The sequence below is a fragment of the Nilaparvata lugens genome, chromosome 2 (genome assembly GCF_014356525.2).
Source record: "Nilaparvata lugens isolate BPH chromosome 2, ASM1435652v1, whole genome shotgun sequence".
Classification (NCBI taxonomy): Eukaryota; Metazoa; Arthropoda; class Insecta; order Hemiptera; family Delphacidae; genus Nilaparvata; species Nilaparvata lugens.
This window is the reverse complement of record NC_052505.1, coordinates 38705539-38730170: the sequence shown is the minus strand read 5'-3', so window position 1 is coordinate 38730170 and position 24632 is coordinate 38705539. Positions and strand designations below refer to the sequence as shown.

Below are 24632 nucleotides of genomic sequence, written 5' to 3'. Positions count from 1 at the left end.
AATCACATTATCGAGGCGAGCATCTAGTCTCGTGGGCTGCCAGTTAGCCACATAGAGGTCCAGAGATCTAAGTAGGTTAATGAACTCCCTTGTCCTGTGGTCAGCCTTCAACACGTCAATGTTGAAGTCACCGCCATCAATTATGTTAAAACCTGGATTTAAGTTAGCTAACTGAATGACAAGTCCCTCAAGTGAGTTGAAAAATTTTTGAAGGCAACCAGCTGGTGACCGATAGACTGTAACAATATACAACTTCGCATGCAACAGGGATACACATGCGAATTCATGCTCTTTTTCAACACAGTGCATAGAAATGTCAATGCATGCAAAGTGGGCAATCACAGATGTGTCTATATAAATAGCAACACCACCACACTGGAACTCACTTCGACAGAAGTAGGCAATTTTAAAAAGTTTTAGATCATCCAAGCACATCCAATGCTCAGATAGACACAGCAATTTAAATCTCATGTTTGAGCTAAGATGAAACAATTCCAGTTCATTCACTTTATTTTCAATGCATTGCACATTATAAAAAATCATGTCAAAAAGCAGTTTATCACAAGGAAAATCAAGCATGGAAACAATCGTCAGAATCAATTAGTCTTTCAGGTGAGGAGCCAGTTTTGGACTGCCTAAAAAAACATTAGATGATGGCTTTTTTCCTGTTTGCAGGGATGTATTTTTTAACTAAGGTCCCCTCCGTCCAAAATTCAGCAGACAGCACACGATCAAAGAACTTATCGGCTACAGCCAACTTGAAAGAGGAATAGGAATCATACCTGGAATTCAATTTTTGGCAGTCAAATTCCGAGCTGGCTATGCCAGACTGATTCAGATACGTGGTAACTTCAGACACCGTCACTTCAGGCTGCAGCCTAGATACAAAGATTGATCTACGCTTATCAACCGTTCTCAGAGGCAAAACACCACTCTCAACAGTCACAGTGGAAGAACTTTTTACTGAGCCAATAATATGTTTCGACTTCTTACCTACAGCAGCACTATAGTTCATATGCGACACACGTGAAGTATCAGATTTCTTCTGGTTGGACACAGAAGTACTTTGTTTCTCACTAGAAGAAGATTTTGTTTCAAACGTTTCGACAAGTTTGTTAACACTAACAGTAGGAAGTTTATCAGCTACAATTGTTTTAACCTGTAACTGCTTGTTAGGTTGTTGCGTCACAACAGGCAGCCCATTGCAATTGGGATTTGTCACGTTTTGAAATTTTTCTAGTAATTCCAATCTTTTGCACATCTTTGAATAATTTGCATTTACCTGTTTTAATTGTTCACAATAACCGTCCAATACAATATTATCAGACTTAACACAAGTAGACTTCGAATTTTCAATCGTCTCCCTAACCTTCAAATTGCACAAGTCACAGTACCACGAAACTTTTCTACTTGAGTCTTCAATCTTTTTGAATTCACTCGTTGTTATTTTCACATATTTAATATGAAACCACTTCATACAATAACCCTCGCAATTTATAGATTTTTCGTTATTTGAGAACAATTCAAGGCAAGAGCCACAAACAGACTCGTTAACACTATCCACTGCCATCACAATCCCTCCCCCCATAAGCAAAATGAACAGCAGGGGGCCTAGGACTAATCCTTGTTGTCCTCCATGCTCCACAGTTTTCAATTTTGAAGTGGCACCACTCAGTTGGACCACTTGCTCTCTGCTTTCAAGGTAAGGCGCCACTGTCCCCAGGACTGTGCCACCTAGACCATATCTCTCAAGTTTTCCTATCAGTTTTTTGTGAGGAACGCAGTTGAAGGCTTAACTGAGGTCACACAGTGTAAGGGCAAGGGAATCACCAGCCCCAAAAGCACTCCGGATACTGTCCGCCAATGTGAGCAGAGCGCTTGTTGGTGGATCGACCATTCCTGAAACCGTGTTGTGAAGAGGACAGCAGGTTGTTTCCTTCGAAGAAGTTGGTCAACTGCATCTTCATCTCCGTCTCGATCACCTTCAAGAAGACTGGAACGATGAAGATCGGTCTGAAGTTTGCAGGATTACTAGACTCCCCTTTCTTGTGTATTGGCAACGTCCTAGCTGTCTTGAGACTGACTGGAAACCTTCCAGCCTTTAAACAGTTGTTCATGTCAGCAGCCATTGGTTCTGCTATTTGTTCAGCAGTTGCCTTTAGCACAAGGGTAGAAAGCCCATGGACATCCTGTGACCTGGAGTTCTTCAGCTTAGAAATGATGTTCCTGACCCGGGCAGCATCCACTGGTTTCCATGACTCCAACTGCTGCTGCACCTGACCAACATTGGTTACAGGATTTGAGCCACAGTCTGGCAAGTCCACCAGTATGTCATCAACCACACTGACAAAGTTGTTGTTGAACTGATCAGGGCTGAGTGGTGACTCCATTGGTGTTTTCTTTGGACGATGACTGTTTATAATATCCCAGGCTGCTTTACAGTTGTTTTCAGCTGACTTGATGATACCTGATATGTATTTAGTCTTTTCCAGGTTGACATAAGCTCTGTAGCATCTCCTTACTTTCTGGTATTGATTGGCTGCAACAGTCATTTTGTGCTTATGGTGGAGCAGTACCACCAGGTTCTTCTCTCTAGCCAAGTTTTCATTGAACCATGGTCTATTTCCTGTAACAGGTTGGGTTTCCCTTCGCTGGTTGCATGAAACTTTCCTCATTTTCCTAGGGAATACAGAGTTGAAAACCAAAAAAACAACCAGTCTCGGATGCTTACCGGTCTTCCATTTTTAAGTTTTCAAAATAAACTCATTATAGTTCATTTCAAAAACTTGAAAATGGAGTAAGCATCTAAAACTGGATGTTTTTTATTTTGTTATTATTGTAAACAGAAGGGAGTTTCTCCTCATCTTTAATATTTGCTATGGTAAACTTCTATTTGAATCCTTGATTGGTTGGGAGCTTTTAGTGGTTTCGTTCATTGAAATGCTTAGATTCTCTTCATTATTTAATTGCCACCTATTCTAGCAACTATAGTAACTACGAGCCTGGAACTTCAATGAAAATAAACATTTAAACGTTTCAAAATAAACATTTGGATCATTAACTAGCCTGTACTTAGACCTATTATACTTTATTGCTCTAGTATAATTAGTATGAACAGTTTATTGTTTACTTTGAAGTTACATCAATTGCACTTTTATAATAAATTAAAATTCGCTCATATTTTTCCAATTCTTTTAAGATTACAGCGGAGCGACTAGAATTCTAAATTTCAGACATCTCTGAAATTTTGTGAATCTTTATCTTCGGTACGGTATGATACTATTATACGGTATGATAGTACCTATCTATAAGAGTGGAGCTACACAAAAGTGTATGAGGTTTAAACTAACTGATATGTATTAAAAAAATGGGGTATCAAAAAAAGGTCAGCAGTAGTTTAACATGCGACTAAGTTGCAATTTCTTTAAAAACTGGCAATTTTTTCTCTTTTTTACACCCATTTCAATTTAACATAACGATTGGTTATCTTTGTCTGCATCAAGATTGGTGTTTCAAGTCTTAATCGATGGTTCATCAGCTTATAGATTGTTGTTCTGATGTACTCTATTATTTTACTGTGTGTGTAAATTTTTATTTAATTTTAACTTAATCATGATTTTTTCAGGAGTGGATGTTGAAAATATAATTGAATCTGTATTTGGTCCAGAGATTTCTCAAGAAGTGTTTTCTCTACATGGAGTTTTTGAGAAAAATTTCAAGACATCCAGTGTGTAAGTTGAAAGTTGTGTAATAGCAAGTGTTGAAGCAGTATTGCTTCCCCAATTATACAGTATTATGCAATCAAGTAAACTGTTTATAAAAGATCTCCAGTAGAGCTAATGAAAATGAATAAATCATTATCGTATTGTAGCCTACAATACTCAATTTGAACAAAGAATTCAAATACCGTTTTAACATTATTTGTGCACTACGTTATTAGTAACTCATGCAGTGTGATTAAATACCAGTAAAGTAAGTAGTAGCCTAGCCCTAGCTATATATTTATTCAGAAAAAATATGTTAAAGAATGTTTTATTTCAAATACGATTTAAAAAATAATTGAAATATTTTTTTTGTGGGCTAAATCAATCAGCATTCCAAAAAATTGGAAGAACGTTTGAAGAACTCGTTCATGAACTGTTTCTGTATTTATTGTAATATTTGAAACCCGCAACTTTCAATTATACAGAGTTGGTAAAAGTTGTGAAAACAGCTTAATATTTTTTTACAAGAATTATTAGGTTTCATTGAGGATCCTATTTGAGATGAAAAAGTACTCTTCAAAAATTTCTCTGTCTCTTCAATATTTTTTCTCTCATATGAATCCAAATTCATTTTTTAAATGAGAAGGTGGTCATTTGATACATGATTTCAAGACAGAGTTCCAAGAGAAATGAATGTCGGGAACCGCATATTGATTTCTCAAACCGTTTCAGTTTGTTGATGTGAAAGTTGTAAATTATGTCGTATATTAACCAGCTGAAATCATGTGTCAGTGCATGGAGGACTTTCTGTGTGGTAGCTCCCAAATAGCCTCAACTGATAATATACATGAATGAATGGGAAAACTGTAGTTTTTGCATGCAATGAATACTCCAGCTGACTAAATGATAAATCACAAGTGTTTCTTCTTATGCACTTTCAATGTTATTTGTTGTATCCTGAAAAAGTACGAAGGAGTCTGAATATTTTATTGTACAACAAACTTGATTTTTAAAATCATGTTACGTGATGGTGAAGTCATGGACGTGATAACAGTAATCTCCTTTATAAAAGATTAATAGTTATTTGTATATCTAGATGAAAAAGTACTGTTTTTTCTCCCTGAAGGGAAAAGTTTGAAGCCCGAGGCGAAGCCGAGGGCAACAATTTTCCTGAGGGAGAAAAAACATTTTTCACTCGTGATATACACAACATTTTTCCTCCACCTACATCTTTATAAAAACTGCAAATAAAATAATTTTTAAAAACGTACGTGACCCAACAATGTATTACAACATAATCTAAAAAGTAAACAGCTGGGCAGGCATTTAATCACAGTTCTCCGCCGACAGCGCTATCAGCTGTTGGCAAAAGTTGTAACAACAATGGCCGCCACAACTACAACTATGATGAAGTTCCCGTTTCAAATTTGATTAGTTAATGAGGAATATGCGTTGGCTGTTATTTTTAATAACATGGAATAAAAAAAATTTTTACATTTTTTTAGTACAGTGATATGAAGTTTGTGATAATTTTAGCATACAAAAATAAATTTCATATATTGATCAAATGTCTGGTTGAGGTATTGAATTTAGTTGGTTTAATGACTACTCTATATCCTTCCTCATCTGAGCTTAGACCTCCTAACCTATTTCAAATATACGTTTTTAAAATAGAGATGCTTCCCATGTTATTTAAATGGAGTTACTTTTACGCTCTAGGAAGTTTTCCTGTTTTTTCCGCCCGAGAGCGAAAAAGTGACACTTTAGTATCATGTTCCAGGGAGTAAAGTAAGCACTTTAGACAGGAGGTGGAAGAAAAAGTAAATTTGATGTCCAATGTTTCTTTAAGCCGGGTGCACAAATTGTAGAGACAGTGCAGTTGTAGAGACAGCTAGGGAACTAACCAAAGATTTTGATGAAAATGACTATCTAATTGTACTGGGTGGCTCATATGATATTAACGAGCCTAACTTGATTCATCTTCCTCAAATAATAGAAAAAATAGAGGAAACTCAGTCAAAAAATGAATGTAATAATAAGTAATATTCCCAATAGGTTTGATTGGCCAGAACTTAATGAACCAATTAATGTGACGAACAAATCAATTCATAATACAATTAACAGCATCCAGGTTATTCATTATAGGTTATCCAGGTTATCAATATTTTGTAGAACAGCTCATAGAAAAGGTTGTATGTATATTCACTAGCAGTGCTATCTTATGAGCTGGTTTTTTTTTCAGAGATTTTCTGTTGAAATGGATTTAGAAGTAATTGGATTGTAGTTGAAAATTAATCATAGATTTGTAGCAGCGGCGTTGGGTATCTATAGGTCACCAAATGGAGACTGGCACAATTTTTGTGAGCTGTTCAATTCACTTTTAGAAATTACAACCATTTGTTTCATGAATGTTATTGTAGTAGGAGATTTTAATATCGATTTTACCAGACAAGATGAAATGACAGAGGATATTAGAGATATTATCAATATGAATAATTTAGAAGTTAAGGCCCACAAGAGTAACGTGAACTTCACAGACAATAATTGATAATATCTCTACAAATATAGATGGTTGTGATGTCAGATTAGGTAGCTCAGATCTATTGGATCATAACTATCAAATTCTAGATGTAAAGTTGCAGGGTAAAAATCCAATTAAAATAAATAAAGTTCTGAAAGAAATTCAGCAATGTGAACTGGGAAATCCAAATTCTTTGAAGCAGAAACTGCTTCAAGAAAACTGTAGTTGTGTTTATAACAGTTTTAACCTAAATTACAAATATACTGAAGCTATTCTCACTCAGAGAAATATCGTTAGGGAAGCTTATGAATTTGAATTAGTTAGGGATGTTCCAAGTGGAAACAATTACAAATTTATAAAGAAAATCTACACAAAAGATGTGAAGAAAGCTGAATATAAGAAAACAGCTGAAATAGTAACAACTAGTACCAATTTCAACTGTGCATTATGGGAGGTAATCAATAAAAATAAGAGAGCAGCTCAAAAATATATATTTACTAGTGTCACAAGAATAATTGATAAACATGGAAACTATATAGATAATAGTGTAGACATTTGTAAATTTTTCAATGAATATTATCAACAGGTTGCAAATGTTTCATCTTTCTTATCAACCCCGATACAAAATTCTTAGTATAATGTATAATTGGACTGTAAATTTCTGTGATCTTTATAAAAGTCCATAACCTCATTTGGACTGTTTTAATCAAAACTAGGGAGAGAAACAGTTTTGGGTTTATCCTGTTGATTCTCTCTCAATCATTACTTTGATATTGTGATTGTGGAATATAAAATAATAAAAATAATCTCCCAAAGACGCTTAATACTAATAAGTCAACTGCCAGAAAACCTGACAGAAGGGAAGATTTCACCAATTTTCAAGAAAGGTGATTCTGAAAGAGTAGAAAATTATAGGCCCATTAGCATTTTAAATGTAATAAGTAAAATTTTTAAGAGAGTAGTTTTAAATAGGTTACTGTTGTTGCACCTGGAGGAAATTGATTTTATATGTGATGAACAGCATGGGTTCCAGAAAGGAAAATCAACAATAACTGTAATAGTATCCCTGGTTGAAATACTAATTAGATATTATAGATTCAGGTGATAAGGCTGCTGCAATATTTATCGATTTTATTGTTTTTAATAATTTTAGTTAATAGAGTATTTTATAGTGTACAAGAGTTCCTTTCATACCAAGACTAGGTTTGATTTACTTAATGTTAAATTAAGTAAACTTGTGTTGATTATGTACTATGTAAAATTATTGACCTGACTTGTCTTATACTCCATAACTGAAGTCCTAAAGACGCTTTCTATAAAAAAAAAATGGATGTAGAATATATCTTCGAAATTTGAAGCTGATTGATTGATCAAGTCTCTCAAAAGTTATTGTCGAACATACACACAGACGGACAACGACATTGGCCTTGAGTCAAAAGTAAGAACTCGCTAACGCTAGTCAATTAGTATATAGCCCATTATAATAAAATAATAATCTACATACTATAGTATACCTATATCATAGGTATGTTATTTCTAACATCTAGTAATAAATTCCTGTAATTGTTTTTGTTTTTCAATTCTCTCCAGGTTAGAATGTGTTCAATCTTGTGTGCGAAGAAATCTAGAGCAAATAGAAGAGGAAATAAGAGACCTAGAGCCAATAATAGACACCAGAAGAGGCCGACTCGGATCAAAAGAGGTCAATTTCAACTTTATTTGTTTGTTGATAATGAAAGTAATTGAAGTAATTAGTGTTGATTATGTATTATGTGAAATTATTGACCTGACTTGTCTTATACTCCATAACTGGAGTCCTAAGGACGTAATCTTTTTTTAAATATGACAACAATAATTATTACAGATATTCAGGAAATGATGTATCTACAACTTCAGTTTTTATAAATATGAAGTAAACTTAAATGATACACAAAAAAGATTTCTACTCACAGAATAGTGAATTGAGGAAAATATTAGATAGGTACCGATCAAAATGAAATGAAGCACATTGAAAACATGAAAAAGTCAAGCAAGAAGAAAACGCAAAATGCACTACTGATATGAGAATGCAACAAGCTGAGTGAATAAAGCACATTCATAAATTAATAGTTATTTGTATATATAGAGTGAAAAGTACTGTTTTTCCCCCCCGAGGGAAAAGTTTGAAGCCCGAGGCGAAGCCGAGGGCAACAATTTTCCTGAGGGAGAAAAAAAATTTTTCACTCGTGATATACACAACATTTTTCCTCCACCTACATCTTTATAAAAACTGCAAATAAAATAATTTTTGAAAACGTACGTGATTAAACAATGTATTACAACATAATCTAAAAAGTAAACAGCTGGGCAGGCTTGTAATCACAGTTCTCCGCCGACAGCGCTATCCGCTATCAGCTGTTGGCAAAAGTTGTAACAACAATGGCCGCCACAACTACAACTATGATGAAGTTCCCGTTTCAAATTTGATTAGTTAATGAGGAATACTCGTTGGCTGGCATTTTGAATAACATGGAATAAAAGAAAATTTATAATTTTTTTTAGTACAGTGATATGAAGTTTGTAATAATTTTAGCATACAAAAATAAATTTCATATATTGATCAAATGTCTGGTTGAGGTATTGAATTTAGGTGATTTAATGACTACTCTATATCCTTCCTCATCTCAGCTTAGACCTTCTTACCTATTTCAAATATACCTTTTTCAAATAGAGATGCTTCCCATGTTATTTAAATGGAGTTACTTTTATGCTCTAGGGAGTTTTCCTCCAGAGAGCGAAAAAGTGACACTTTAATATCATGTTCCAGGGAGTAAAGTTATCACTTTAAACAGGAGGTGGAGGAAAATAAATTTGATACCCATACGAAAGTAGGACTGCAATTCGTATTTGCTTGTTCCATTCGTTCATTTTTTTGTAAATTTTAACAATTATTAAATATCACTTGAAATGAGTTATTCTGTTTGTCAACAGGTTAGATTTGATGTTAACTCTCATGTGGGCCTGTTCGTTGTTGGTACTGATCGTTTAAGTATCAATTCTCAGAGTAATTTCAGCACCTTAAGAGCGAATGTCTGCTTCTATGAAGGTTCGTATTGTATACCTACATCATTTTCATATACAGTATTTCCATGAGTATTTATTTATTTCACTTTGAACAATAATAAATTATGAAAATCAGAAGAGGCTTCAAAACTTTTGAATGGTTTGAAAACATTTTTGTCAATGTATCAATATTTTTATATTTATAGCCCCATCCAACCACATATTACAATAATTTTATATATCGTGATAGAGCTCCGTTCGCTATGTCCGCTAGCTTGGAACTATCTACTAAATACAATGTTACCTTCCACTACAACTATGCTACATCAACAATAATGAATTGAAGAGTGCTGACTATATAGGTAATTAGTTATATAACTCCTCCATCCCTAAAAAGAACTTCGGGGGTAGGGTTGTTAAAATGTTTACACTGGGTGAATCTTTTCTACTTGAATAATGATACAATATAACAATTGACATTAGAGTAAAAATTAAATACAAAACAACTGTCCAAAAACTTATATGTTTGTAGTGAAAATACTTTCTTCCCTTATGGGGGTGTACTTGTTAACAGCAATCGGATTAAAATTAAGATGTTCTAAATTTTTCAAATGAATTTGGGAATCTGGAATTTGATTATCTTGAAGTTCTAATTGGATGTTTTCCAGAAATTTTGGATGTCCTCTCGTTTGGGAAGAGTGTTTTCCTCGATAGTAAATTTTTCCTTCAGCTGTATTGATGAAATAAATTCCTTGAAGTGTTGTCACAGTAGTTTCGGTTTTCGTTTCGATGTGGAAGGTCACCAATTTTGGTAAGACTGCCAAATATTGTTGTATTTCGGGAATCCATTTGATGAGGTTCTCTTCAATTTGGACGGCGGTGAATTTACAGTTGTCAGTGGAACCAGTAGATATGATAGCTGCTTCACATTGCAGTTGTTGATGGGAGATGGCTTCGGATGAGCACAGATAGCATTTGTTATCTCCTATCAATCTACGTTCTTTATACAATCCTTCAATTTTCAAAGTATTTGAACTATCAGAAGATTTCAATAGGTATTTGTTTTGTGGAAGTAATGTTACAAAATTTGATTCTACTTTACTTGGATTGGTAATAATTCAAAAAGATCAAAAATTACTTTTTCCACAAACGGAATTTCGAGAAAATAAATGATTTCGTTTTTAATTAGCTTACAATCTACATTAATCAATTCTTCTATTTCTAACATCTTATTATAATTTATTTCCAATGGGAATTTCTTATCATAGAATTTTGAAAGTTTTACAAGTTCATTGAATAATTCTTGAGTAGACATTATTCTAGGGTGCAGAACGCCTACTTTACAAAATGCAATAGAATTTTCAATGTCATGAACTACGTCTAATAAAATATTATAAGCTATGAGAAGTTGATTCAAAATATCTTTATTTTTTTCTAATTCTACTAATTCTACGAAATCGTTTAAATCATTATTAATTATCAAAAATTTCTCTTTCAATTCATTGAAGTTTTGGTTCACAAGTTTAATTGTTTCATTGAAATCTACAATAATGTTTTGACTGATTGAATAATGGTTTGAAATTTGATTGGCTAAATTATCTTGATTATTATACAGTTCGAGAATCAACTTATCGTATTTTTGTTCGTCATATGAGTCCAAATTACCAGTGATAAATTTTAAAACAGATCCAAGACTATTTATTAAACCTCTTTTATTGCGTTTGACGTTTTCATTGTAAAACAAAATTATTTCCAATTTTTCTTCAATAACAGACTTTGTATGGTTGATAAATTTCAAATATTTAATTGCATCTCTCACTTTGCTACTGTTTTCTGTAACGGAATCGGTTTTTGAACTTATACTAATATTTTTCCAAAAATAATGAGAGACCTTATCATAGTAATTATTTAAATTTTCAATTTCTGAATACATTGATTTCAAATCATAATTATGTAAAAAAACGTGCGAGTTATGTACAAGTTTGGCTTTGCCAAGGTTAATTGGTACAATTCCAGAATTGATAGTAACATTCTTAATGTCTATTGCTGTTCCTGATCTTGCTGCGTACAGGATGAAGAGGGATCTGGAAAAGGATTGTCATTGTCAATAGTCAGTTGAGTCACTGTCTTAGGTTTTTCAATGTCATTAGTATTGATAATTTTTCTAGGTCTTTTAATTTTAGATAAATGAATTCTCTCTCTAGTGTTATGATGTCGGGGATTCATTTTGGTAGCTTTAAGTTCTCGATTCACTGATAGGAGAGTTCCTTTGTTGAATTTATTTTTAGTTTTACTTTGTTTTTGCACATTCCTCACATAAACTTCTTTTGGAATTTCTGGTAGTTCTTCTCGATCTTTGTTCCTTTCGTTGATGAGTTCCTTTCTACTTCGGTTTATTTCCTGTATATGGTCGAATAGTCGTTTAGTTTTTTCTTTGTGATTTTTAACATATTCGTTAATAAATCTGTTCTGAATGTCAATTTCGAGAATGGGATTAGATTTTATGTGTCCGTATAAAACTTCCAAAGGTGTCAGTTTTGTTACCGAGTGAATGCTATTTTTATAAGCAATTACGGCGTACTTTACTTCACTTTCAATTGTTTCTGTTTTGAACTCGTCGCGATTATTAAATATTCTGATGTGCTCAATTATTGTAGAATGAAAACGTTCAGCTAAGCCATTTGAAGGCGGATGTTGAGTACTTATCCAGTGCATTTTGATTTTGTGCAATTCTGTCAATTCCTTTACTAAGCCATTATTGAATTCACATCCATTGTCGGCCACTATAGTTTGAGGGATACCATGGTGGGAAAAGAAACTAAGCAGTTTGTCTTCTACCTCAACATTGTTACAACTTTTTATTGGATAGCATTGTGCGTATCTTGAAAAACTATCAATGATCGTGAGAAATTTATTTTTCTCAAATGTTATACTGTCCACGTGAATGATTTGAAGCGGCCATGTAGCTGTCGGTGTCAAGCTCATTTCTAAATCAAGTGGATTTCGTTCGTACTTTGTTTTGAGACATTTCTCACATTTGTTAATGAAATTTTTAATATAATTTTTCATGTTGGGCCAATAGTATTTTCTTCTTATCTTATCGTACGTTTCTTGTATACCTCTGTGATTCGTTTTTCCAATATGATAATTATTAATAGTTTCTATTCTGTCATCTTCATGTGTTACATCAAGTACTTTAACTTTACATCGTACAAGTATGAGTTTTAAAAATTTAAAAGCAAAATCACTAAAGCAAATCTTTCGTAGAACTCATTTTCAAAATACAAGCTATATCTAACATTAGGCACTAAATATTCTTTCACGAAGTCAATCACATTTTTATCGAAATTATTCTCAGATATCTCTACTATCATTCTTGTTTTACTATCAAATATTTTATGAATAGTGACTTTCTTTGGGTTATTCCTCACAAGCTTCAATATGACTTGGTTTTTAGCATAGTTAACTGGGTCATCTGAAACTGGTATTTCTACTGATGTGTTACTTTCATAATTAGAATGTTGCGTATGAGAATTATTTTCTATGAACTCATCTTCAGCTGGACCTATGAAATCTGGTTCATCATTTTCGAATCCTTGAAAAGGGGTTTCGTTTTCGAATCCTCTAAATGAGGTTTCATTATTATCTGTACCGGTTTCATTTTCTAATCTTTGAAATAACGTTTCGTTATCGTCCATCATAGATTGTGCATCCTCTTTAGGTATGATATTCACTATATTTTCAATTGCTTCATTTATAAATAATCGCATCAATATCACTGAATAATCTGGGTGAGTTTATGTTGTGTGTGTTATTATTATTCTACTGAATTCGGGAAAGGGCATCTGCGTTTTGATTTGTTGTTCCTTTTTTATAACATATGTCATGATCAAATTCTTCTAATTTCAGTCTCCATCTTAATAATTTTGAATTCGGTTCTTTCATAGAAAATAACCATTGTAGGGGTTTGTGGTCAGTGAATATTTTGAATTTTCTACCATAGAGAAAGGGGCGGAAGTACTTGGTAGCCCAAACTATCGCTAAAAGTTATTTTTCTACAACTGCACGTAAAGAAAGAATTTACATACTCAATTCTCCTCGTAAAACAGCTTATTTCTGAGGAGAATCTACTTTTTCGCTTGCTAACCATCTGCGCATGCGCAGTAAATTCTCTTTACGCTCGCTAATCAGCTGATGATAAGCAGCTCGCCAAAAGACAAACCACTCTCGGTCAGATCTTAACCTAAAAAGTCGGTAATTGTACCGATTATACAGCCATTATGGATATCAGTGTAGACGATTTATTATAAACTCTGCCAGATATAAGTGATTTAACAGGTTTGTGCAGTTGTAGAAAAAAATGTGTATGTAATTCGCGCGTAATACTTCTTTATCGCTCTTGCAAAATTATCATGCTCCGCTTCGCGTCGCGTGATAACTGTTTTGCGCGAGCGATAAAGTCGCGCATTATGCTCTTAATACATAAATAGCTATTTTCCTACAGTTACTTTGGAAAGTGACCATTCCTGCACTGATTACAGAACACAAAGAATCACTTTTCCGCTCTAGTGCACAAAGTATTACTTTGCGTACTCTTAATACTTTGTGTATTATCTTGCAGCCATCCCAATCACCTGTTGACATTGTTGGCGTGTATTTTGAATGAGAATTTGTTCTATCTATATTTTTTCTGATTTTCAAATGAGTAAAAACTAGAACTCATTAAATTATACATTTTGAATATTATTAATTATTCATTATTTCGAATAATAGTTTTTTCATTCATAAATTGATTGGTTGAAACATTATTTAGAAATTATTAAGATTTACTCAAAATTATTAAAATTTTCAAATTAATTGGATTAATTTAATTTTCAATTTGAATAAATTATCGATTATTAATTTTCAATTGGATTATAAAGTTTTAAATAAATTAAAGTTGTTATTAATAACAAAATTATACAGACAAACATTTGATGGATTTCAGCCATAATTTTACCCATAATCAACGACTTCTCATATTCAATGGTAACTGTAGGAAAAATTTAATGTGAAATACGTGAGCAAAGTTCCTCTGCTGCACTCAAGAAACCATTCCGCCCTCGCCTAGGGCTCGTGCATAAAAGTTTCTTTCGGTGCAGCAAACTGTCACTTTGCGCACTAGTTGCACATATAACTATTTCAATAGTTGAATAGTTCATTTCAGTTTCGTTGAGGGTTCTACTTGCATATGCACAAGGCAAATCGGCACCGTCTTTGTTCTGACTAAGAACTGCCCCAATAGCTAAATTGCTAGCATCTGTTGTAAGGTTGAATTGTTTTTCAAAATCAGGATACTGAAGGATTGGTTCGTTAGTAAGGTTATTCTTACAAGTTTCAAAACATTTAATGTACTCTGGGTCTTGTATATCTATTTTAGCATTTCTTTTCAAATATTTAGTTAGAGGTTTTGTTAAATGAGCAAAATTGTTAATGAATTTTCGATAGTATCCTAAAAGTCCAAGAAATCCTTTTATCTCTTTCGTTGTTTTAGGGATAGGATATATTTTTATCGCTTCGACTTTGTCAGGATTTGGTTTAACTCCGTTTGGTGTCACTAAGTGTCCGAGAAAACTAACTTCTTTACGCAAAAATTCTGTTTTATCAACTTGTACTTTGAAGTTGGATTGTCTTAACCTTTCAAATACTTGTCTTAGTCGATCAATGTGTTCTTCTAAACTAGTTGGATACATAATAATGTCATCTAAATATACTAAACATAATTCATTTTGGAGTCCTCTTAGTATGCTATTCATAGCTTTTTGGAAAGTGGGTGGACCGTTTTTGAGACCGAAGGGCATTCGTAAAAATTTGTAATGACCCGTGTCTGTAGAGAATGCAGTTTTTTCAATACTGCTAGGATCCATTTCTATCTGATGGAAGCCAGAGAATAAGTCTAGTGTGGTGAAGTACTGTGCTCTTCCTAATTTGTCTAGATTATCCGTTATATTAGGAAGTGGGAATTTATCGTCTACAGTCTTAGCATTCAAACCGCGATAGTCAATTAGAACTCGAAATTTCTTTTTACCAGAAGCATCTTGTTTCTTTGGAATGACCCATATTGGTGAATTCCAAGGTGAATTGGAGGGTTGAATTATTTTTTGTTCCAGCATTTCATCAATCTGTCGATTTACTTCAGTTCTATAGATTTCAGGGTAGCGATTACTTCTTGTATAGACTGGGATTTCGTCGGTGATTCTTATGATATGCTTTATTTCATTTGTGAAAGTCAAAGGATTTCCATGAATGTGAAATATATCTGAGTAATCTTTAATCACCTGTAAAATAGCTTGCTCTTCTTCGGCATTCATATGATTGGTTCTAATTTTTGATAGATCGATTTTGTTAGTTTTGTGATGGAGTAGATTCGAATTATTACATGCATTATGATTACGTAACTCACTTGGAATACAATTATAGTTTTCGAGCGATTTGACTGACATTGGTTTGTGGATGATAAATTTCTCGTCTGACGTAGTGGGGTTCAAAATAGAACAATAGGCTTTGTTTTCTTTCAATTTCACTTGACACTCAGGAAATTCAAGACCGGAAAAGTTTTTTATGATACTATAGCTTCACCTTCATTCATATTTTCAATTGGAATTTCTATAATGGCTTGAGCTCTAGCTTTTATCAGAAATGATTTTACTTGAGTCATTTTTGATTTTTGGTAGGGTTCGTTGATTCTACTTTTGAATCATTTTCTTCAGCGTTAAAATAATAAATAGGCAGTTCCATTCCATTGAAATCAATACTGTCATTGATAAAATCCAAATTTATTTTAAGCCTTTTCATATTGTCAAGTCCGAGAAGAAGGTCAAAATTTTCATGAAAATCAAAAAGATAGAACGTGTGTTTCGATTTTCCTAATAAAGAAATCTTTGTACTGTATTTCTCTTGTGAAATACCATGCGCTGTTGCTACTCCAAAAGGGTCTTCTATCAAGTTTTCTTTGTAACATTCCATACCTATGAAGTTCTTCACGAATGACCTAGTGCTTCCTGTGTCGATTAGAACTCTAAATCTTGTTTTAGGGTCAATGAAGTAGGGAAGTTCATTTTTTTCATCTTGTAAGTTCATAATTGAAAATTTCTTTCGAGGCTCGTATCCTCTAAAAACACTCTGATTCAGTTTGTTCGGCTGCCTGGAAATATGTTTCATTTTCGTTTTCAACTGAGAGCTGTTTGAATTCGTCTGATAATAATTCCTTCTGAGGGTTTTCTCCGAAATTATTATCAAACTCATCATATTGCATTTCGTCATTTGGTCGACCTGTCATTTGAAACAGTCTTGGTCTTTTTTGAGGACGATTGTTGATTGAGGAAATGCTCATTGGCGTTGGTTGATACGATTTTTGGGGTCTTGGTTGGTTGTAGTTTGGATTTTTAGCTCTTGGCTGATTTGTGTTGAAATATTGTGGTTTGGGTTGACTGTTTTGAAAATGTTGTTGAGGTCTGTTCATGTGTTGATTTTGGAAGTGTTTATTTTTGTTTTGAAAGAACTGACCTTTCTGATTTTGAGTGTGATAGAACTGTTGTCTCTGAGGATAGTTTTGCATTTGATAGCTGGGATTACTTTTGTGTTGGATTTGAGTGTTAGGCTTTTTCAAATTAGAGTGGTCTTGAAAGAAACCGAATTTGAACTGGAAGTCGTTAGATAGCATGTTAAGAGCACTGTCCAACGAACTGGGATTTTTGGTTCTCATGAGAGACCCGAGAGGCTCTCTTAATCCTCTTAGCAATACTCTAAGTGCTAATCCATTTACATACTGACACATGACTTCTGATATTTTGGGTTGTTTGTTTCGGAAATATGAAATCTGTAAATTCAGAAGTTTTTGGATTCGTTCATAGAATGAAAAGGGTGACTATTGATCAAAACTTTTCTTACATCAGGCCATGCATAAGTGTTAGAACTAGTAACAATATCAAGATCTGGGCTTTTGATACGGGCAAGAATAGTAGAATACAAGTATTCGTTTTGGAAATCATCTGGGTTGGCAGTTACATAAAATTTTGCCACAAATTGAAATAAAACGATTTAGCATAGTAGGCTCTCCTGAATAATCAGGGATCATGTCCAAGAATTCTTTCTTAAGGGTAGGTACAGTTTGGGGATTGGTTGCTTTATCATTGTTGGGATTCATGGCTCTTAGTTATAGATAAAATTACAAGAAAAAGAAATACCAAAATAATAAGTAAAATTAATATTGTCCAAGTTTGTGATAAAATGATAAAACAAAAATGTTTTGTTACTCACAATACTATAATCGAGTTCATCTTGTCATAGTCCAGGGTTCTGTTGCACGTGTAGGATATTCTCCAGAGGTGGAAGTCCTTAGAAGTTAAAGTCTGTAGTAGTCCATAGAAGTTGAAGTCCGTGGTAGTCCTTAGAAGTTGAAGTCCGTTGTAGTCCTTAGAAGTTGAAGTCCGTGGTAGTCCTTATATTGAAAGTCTGTTGCTTTTTCTTGATTCAATTCTTGATTCACTTTGTAGATGAAATACGGTATTGTTAACACTTTACTATACTGTTCACTAATTTTATTATTTTTCACACTTGTCCCGATATTAGGTGACTGAGTAGAAATATAATTTTGCAAATAACACTCACAAATTTAATAATATAATAGTTCACCAACTTATTCAATTTGATACGAAGTTATTTTGATGATTGTTCACTTATTTAAGTCCCGATGTTAGGTGACTGATGCAACTTTTTTGTAAGTTCATGAACACTTCATTAACAGTTAAAACCGAAAAACCAAATTCTCATTTTTGAAGTGTCCTACCGACTGTGCCAGTTAGGATTGGGATTAATCAAATAGTCTTTTTAAAAAATGAATTTATTTGTTAACCACATATTACAATAACTTTATATCTTGCGATAGAGCTCTGTTCGCTATGTCCACTAGCTTGGAACTAACTACTAAATACAATGTTACCTTCCACTACAACCAGTAGACATAAAAAAGGGGGTGTGCTTGCAATTTATATAGTAGTTCTGATTTTTCAATATATTATTTGGGTACATAAGAGAAGTTCAGAACCAATTTCTTCATGCAAAATTTCCTTGTGCTAGATACAGGGTGGTCCAAAAACCTCATATATAAGGCTCATTTTCCAGTTTTCAGATATTTCTGCCAAATCTCGTAATCGGACAGAAAAATGTGCTCTCACCTTTTTTTTAGATCATAAAGTTCTGAATAAAATGAGTTCATTCAGAACTCTCTATCTCCAATGAGTACTGAGTTATGGAGTATTGGAGTGTGTAGAGGGAGACAATTTCAACATCCTCACTTGATTTGGAAATTTTATCAGAAGTATTTCACAAGACATGCAGCTTTGAATTTATAAATTGGACATTTTTTCTATATTGGAATATGGGCTTAAGTACACTCAACAATAAATTTTTCATTTTTCGACCGAATTTGACTTATGATGCATGATTCTGGACCGCCTTGACAAGCCGAGAAGAATGAAGTGTAGTAAGATGAAATCTGAGCATTGTGTCGAAAGTTATAAGTGTTTGAAATTTTGAACCTTGAGGTGTCTTTAAGCGCGCCTCTCCACTAGGAAATACTGGAATGAAGTGCATCTAGCGGGTGATTCTCATAGAACATGATCTCATGAACTTATGTCATTGTGCGAAATATCAATGTAAGGACAATGTAGTTGGTGATGATGGTTGAAGCTGAAAATTAGGTGTTTTTCACAATACAAGGAGAATTGTTGTCAGGTGTACCTGGAAATTTACTCCGCTTATTTTTTTATAATTTACTTGCGCTTAGATAGAGCGCTCTCCCTGATCTCAGATTGTAGAGAAATAATTATTTCTATTTCTATTTCTATGCGAATGAATTCATTTTTCCCTATTTTGATTATATGAATAGATTTTTATTTCTACAGAAATAAATTTTATTATTGAAGAGAATACTATCCTATTTCTATTATTGAGGAGAAAAAAGATTTTTGTAATTTTTCTGTTTTTCCAAATAAAGGGTTGGAATCAATAATTTATTTGACTGTTTGCAGGAAAATGGCATTACGAAGTTCAATTGGGTTCGAAAGGTATAATGCAGATTGGCTGGGCGTTGGGCAATTGCAAGTTCTCTCAAGAAATTGGCGTGGGTGAGTTAATAAAAATCTTGAATTTATTAAATAAATTACAAATTTTGTAATTGAACATCAGGTTACATAAAACTAAAATTTATTGGGATTCAACCAAGTTATATGAATATCGATTAGAAACAGGTTCTCGTCCATCAAGCTCAAAATCTCATCATTTATTCACGACTTCCTCTTTTCCTCATAATTTGATAAGAAAGTTATGTTGAAAAATATCAACATATTTTCCTTAAGAACCAGTTGCACAGCCTCAATCAATGCATGTTACAGGTGATACAATCAACTCGTATTCATTTGATGGACATAGAGTTCGTAGATGGAATGTGTCCACCTACTCTTATGGTGAGTCCTGGGTGAGTGGAGATGTCATCGGATCGACCATTGATCTAGAAACTGGATCAATAGAATTTTACAGGTAAATTGAACTTATTTCCATGCTCAGTCATTCATTCAAGGATAACGGATAATGATGTAATGTTGGGGTAATTGAATAGCCGTTAATTAGCTCAATATAAGAAAAGTATCTGAACTTGGAATTACAAACCATAAATAAGAACTAGTAGTTCTGTGAACAGTAGACCTCGCGCAGTTAAAAACTACAGCCTCCATCAGAGTGAATTATATCCTGTCCTGACGTGTTGGCGAGATATCGGTGTGTGAAGAATTAATGGCTGTTTCAAATGTTGTATCGACAATAATTTTTAATATTAATTAAAATTATCATAATTTGAATGCTAATAATTAATTTGATGTAAACAACTATGCTACTACAGAATCATCAAAAGCTTACTGAGTTGAAAGCAGAGAAAAGTCGGGGGGAAATACTATGCTATTTCAAGTTATCAATTGCATGCCTCACTGCATACAAATTGATAGTCCACACAACAGCTGTTTTTTCACTAAGTTACATTGAGATATTGAATTGCATGCATCATCGCATGCAATTTATAATCCACTCGACAGCTGATGTACGATGAATAATTCTATAGTCTGATTTTTACTCTAATATTGGCGTATGAAGGAGGCTCCTTTTCCTTTTATATTATCCTTGAAATGCAAAATTTTCAAAAACCTTGTGTAACGTCGACGCGCAATTTGAAAAGGAACATACCTGTCAAATTTCATGAAAATCTATTACCGCGTTTCGCTGTAAATGCGGAACATATAAACATAAAGAGAAATGCAAAAACCGTCGACTTGAATCTTAGACCTCACTTCGCTCGGTCAATAAGGATGTATTTTCTTTTAAGGCAAAACAATGCTATTGGAGTTGTCACAGGTAACAATTGAATTATTCAAAACACAAATGCAGGATGTCAACACTTGAATACCATTATTACAAATTTGTACAATTTTCTCATCATGAAATAGTGCAGTGAATAAAAATTTATAGCTAAAGAACACTCGCAATTGGGTATCACAAGTAATCTTCAATATTACTGAAGATAATTATTGATAAGTGAATATAGTGGGTTTTTCAGAATAAAACTCTCTAAATTTTGTTAAAATAGTGTCTATAACTGAGTCAGGTGGGTATATTAAAAAGTTTTATGGTCACATGACTAGATTCATTTGAAATTCAACTTGGTCCTAATGACTAATTCCAAGACTACTATTAAATTTTATGATTGAAGCCAGAAATTGAACAGTGGACCTTACAATCATTTCATGAAGTTTCATAGAAACAAAGTAAGCTATGTATTATAGATACCAATCTACTTGAAAAAGTAATACTTGTGATTTGTCTATTTGTTTATTCAGACAATAATAATTCTCATATTTAGGATGAATTGTTTTTCAGAAATGGTCATTCAATGGGTGAGGCCTTTAAAAATATTCAGATGGGTCCTGGATATGCTTACTTTCCTGCTGTTAGCTTAGCCTTTGGTGAGAATTTAGTTGCTAATTTCGGATCGACGCCATTCAAGTACCAAGTGGCTGGATACCACTCGCCAGAAAGAGCACCATCGATTTCTGTGGCTAAAGCTGATCTCCTTTTAAAATGGTTCAAAAATCTTCTTGTCTACTCAGATCCAAGATATCAGGTATGTACTATAATGCTAAATATATTAGGAAACTATCTATATAAAATAGCTATTTATGTATTAAGAGCGTAATGCGCGACTTTATCGCTCGCTCAAAACAGTTATCATGCGACGCAAAGCGGAGCATGATAATTTTGCAAGAGCGATAAAGAAGCATTAAGCGCGAATTAAATAAAAAAATTCTACAACTGCACAAACCTGTTAAATTACTTATATCTGGCGGAGTTAATAATAATTCGTCTTCACTGATATCCATCATGGCTGCAGAGTGCAGAACCGGTACAATTACCGACTTTTTAGGTTAAGATCTGACCTAATTTTGGCGAGGTGCTTATTATCAGCTGATTAGCGAGCGTAAAGAAACTCTTCTGCGCATGCGAAAATGATTGTCGAGGGTAAAGAAAATATACTGCGCATGTGCAGATTGTTAGCGATTGAAAAAGTAGATTCTCCTCAGAAATAATCTATTTTACGAGGAGAATTGAGTATGTATATTTTTTACGCGCAGTTGTAGAAAAAAAATATTTTATATTTTTGACAAAGAATTCATACAACTGCTTTCACTAATTCCATAATCTCTTGACCAATTTAATAATTATCTACTCTAAATTTATCTACTTCTCACTGACTTCAGTAGTAGCAAGTTTATGTTTTCCAATGCAACTTAATTGTTTTTTTTTTTGACATCAGATCTAAATAATTGGTAAAATCGGATTTAGGTGGATCTCTTAGGTGAAAAATGTCTTGGATAGTTCAAATATCGTGATAGGATATACATTCATCTTTATAATGTATATCTTAAAATTGATTTTTACCATTTTTTAATTATATTTTTGGATATATTTTACCATTTAAATGGCTATTTTATTATTCGTCCATTTTAATTTTTAATATGAAAAATGTAATATTAATGAAATATATAAAGTACAAGTTTCAATATACTAGTGACCCCCTAGGTTGGAGAAGTCGCCTATGAACTGTTGTATTGTAATTTTTGTAACCCGCAACTTCTAATTATATAGAGTTGGTGGTTATTATTAAAACAGCTAAATATTTCTTTTACGAGAATAATTTGACAGTAGGGGTTTTCATTGGGAATCTTGAAATGAAAAATTACTCTTCAAAAATTACTTTGTTGCTTCAAAATCTTTGACCCTAATATAAAATCCAAATTCATTTTTTTAAATGAGAAAGAAGGTGGTCATGATTGTGATACTTGATTTCGTTACAGAGTTCCAAGAGAAAATGAATGGCAAAAGCGCACATTGATATCTTAACCCTATCAGTTTGTTGATGTAAAAGTTGTAAATTATGTTGTTTATATTGTTGCGGATTTCTACACTAATAGAACACTTGAGGCGATTTATACTGATTAGATTTATTACTTACAACACTATAACACACGGAGGTAAACTAGAAACTACTATAAACTGATAACTACCTAATAAATTACACAGAATAATTACAAGCTTACGTTAACTGATATAACTGTTTAAGAATAACTGTCACCAAGAATAATAATTGTTTAAACAACTACAAAAGTCTCTTGTCACTTTATCACTGATCTGTTACGATTATTATCACTTATCAGTAGTCTGTCACGATGAGAAGAAACGAACGATACGACTGTAGGCTGTCAACTCAACTACCCACTGCAACTCGCGCCATTTATATAGGCTACGCAACAGAACTTTCGAGAGGGTTCTAGAGGTGTCGAATACGCCCGACCAATCACAATGCATGGAGCTTGCCAGAGACTTGTAGATCACGCTTGCCATTGGTCGATGGTTCTCCTCACCAAAACTGGAACAACTAGAACGAGAACGATCCAGAAGCCCCCTCTGCCTACTCTGTGTTGTTTACAGAAATCCCTCGCCTCCTGCCATCCTTCTAGGCCTCATCCTTGACACTATCCAGCTGAAATAATGTGTCAGCGCATGAAGACTGTCTGTGTGACAGCTTCCAAATAGCCTCAGCTGATGTTATGAATGAATGAAAAAACTTTAGTAATTGCATGCAATAAATTAATTATTTAGCTGACGAAATGATAAATTACAACACATTTTTTTCTTACGCACTTTCAATGTTATTTTTATATCCTGAAAAAGGATGAAGGATTGAGTCAATTTTGTTGTCCAACGAACTTGGCCTGTAAAAAGGTTTGAAGAATACGTGTTCAAAATTTGATGCTTATTGATCAACTCTTTCTAAAGTTATTGTAGAAAATACAAACACTGACAATGACTTTGGCCTTCAGTAAGTTGAAAGTGAGAACTCGCAAACGCTCGTTCAAAAATATTTCTAGTATAGAAGTTGAATCTATTAGTGGCAGGTTTTTCTGGTATGGCAGGGAATTGTAAGTTTCATGAAACACGAAGCAGGGAGTTAATCCAATTATGATTTGAATTCTACAGCCGAAAGATGCAACTGAGCCTTCATCCGTGTCCTCGGAAGGCATCACGATGATCTTTGGCCACTTGCTGATGCAGCACCTTGCTCCACTACTGAGCATGCCTTTTGTGGTAGAGGCCAGTTTGATGCCCTTCCTCATGGACCTCGGCAGGAAAGCAGTCACTCCCGGCAAGAAAGCGCCCTCTAGAACTGTCACAGCTGTCTGGCTCAACATGTTCCTCGATATGTTTTGGCTGTTCCTTGATGTGAGTACGCTTTGTTCAATATTAAACGTGTTTTCAACTTTGAAATCAGTCGATGAAGAGCATCAATATTGAATATCTCATACTGTATATATTTATATTAACAATTTCATCGAGGGAGAGCGCCTTTCCAAGTACAAAATTCAATGACATTGACGAGACTATGTTTATTCATTATTCCAGTTATATTCAGCAAGCCATTTTTGTTTGTATGATGGATCTAAAAAATTATTATAACGATTTTGGTAGAATTAAGATTTAGTCCAGACAATGAATGCTCAAAAAAGGGTATAGAGGGAAATGTTTGGAAGACAATTTTTGACCCCTCAGTTCTGTTAAGGTTAGTAAGAAGGTAAACATATCAAAAGTCCCCACCCCTACCCCCTGTGCTAAGTGGGTGGGGGTGGTTCAAAGGTACCATTTTTGGTTTCTCGCATATAACTCGGAAAATATGTATCATTCTGACATAACTGTTATATAGAAAATTAAAGCTTACATAATTT

At 33.7% G+C, this 24632-nt stretch overlaps 1 protein-coding gene across 2 annotated transcripts in view; it reads left to right on the top strand.

The window, feature by feature from the left end:
• LOC111053921 (E3 ubiquitin-protein ligase RNF123) overlaps positions 1 to 24632 on the top strand; it is a 75889-nt gene that overhangs the window by 7049 nt on the left and 44208 nt on the right. For both annotated transcript variants that reach the window (XM_039421190.1, XM_022340861.2), the window contains exons 2-8: positions 3626 to 3731; positions 7816 to 7927; positions 9196 to 9310; positions 19338 to 19433; positions 19701 to 19845; positions 21232 to 21475; positions 23890 to 24132. In XM_039421190.1, coding sequence (XP_039277124.1) covers positions 3626 to 3731; positions 7816 to 7927; positions 9196 to 9310; positions 19338 to 19433; positions 19701 to 19845; positions 21232 to 21475; positions 23890 to 24132 — 1061 coding nt within the window. The remainder of the gene's footprint in view (positions 1 to 3625; positions 3732 to 7815; positions 7928 to 9195; positions 9311 to 19337; positions 19434 to 19700; positions 19846 to 21231; positions 21476 to 23889; positions 24133 to 24632) is intronic.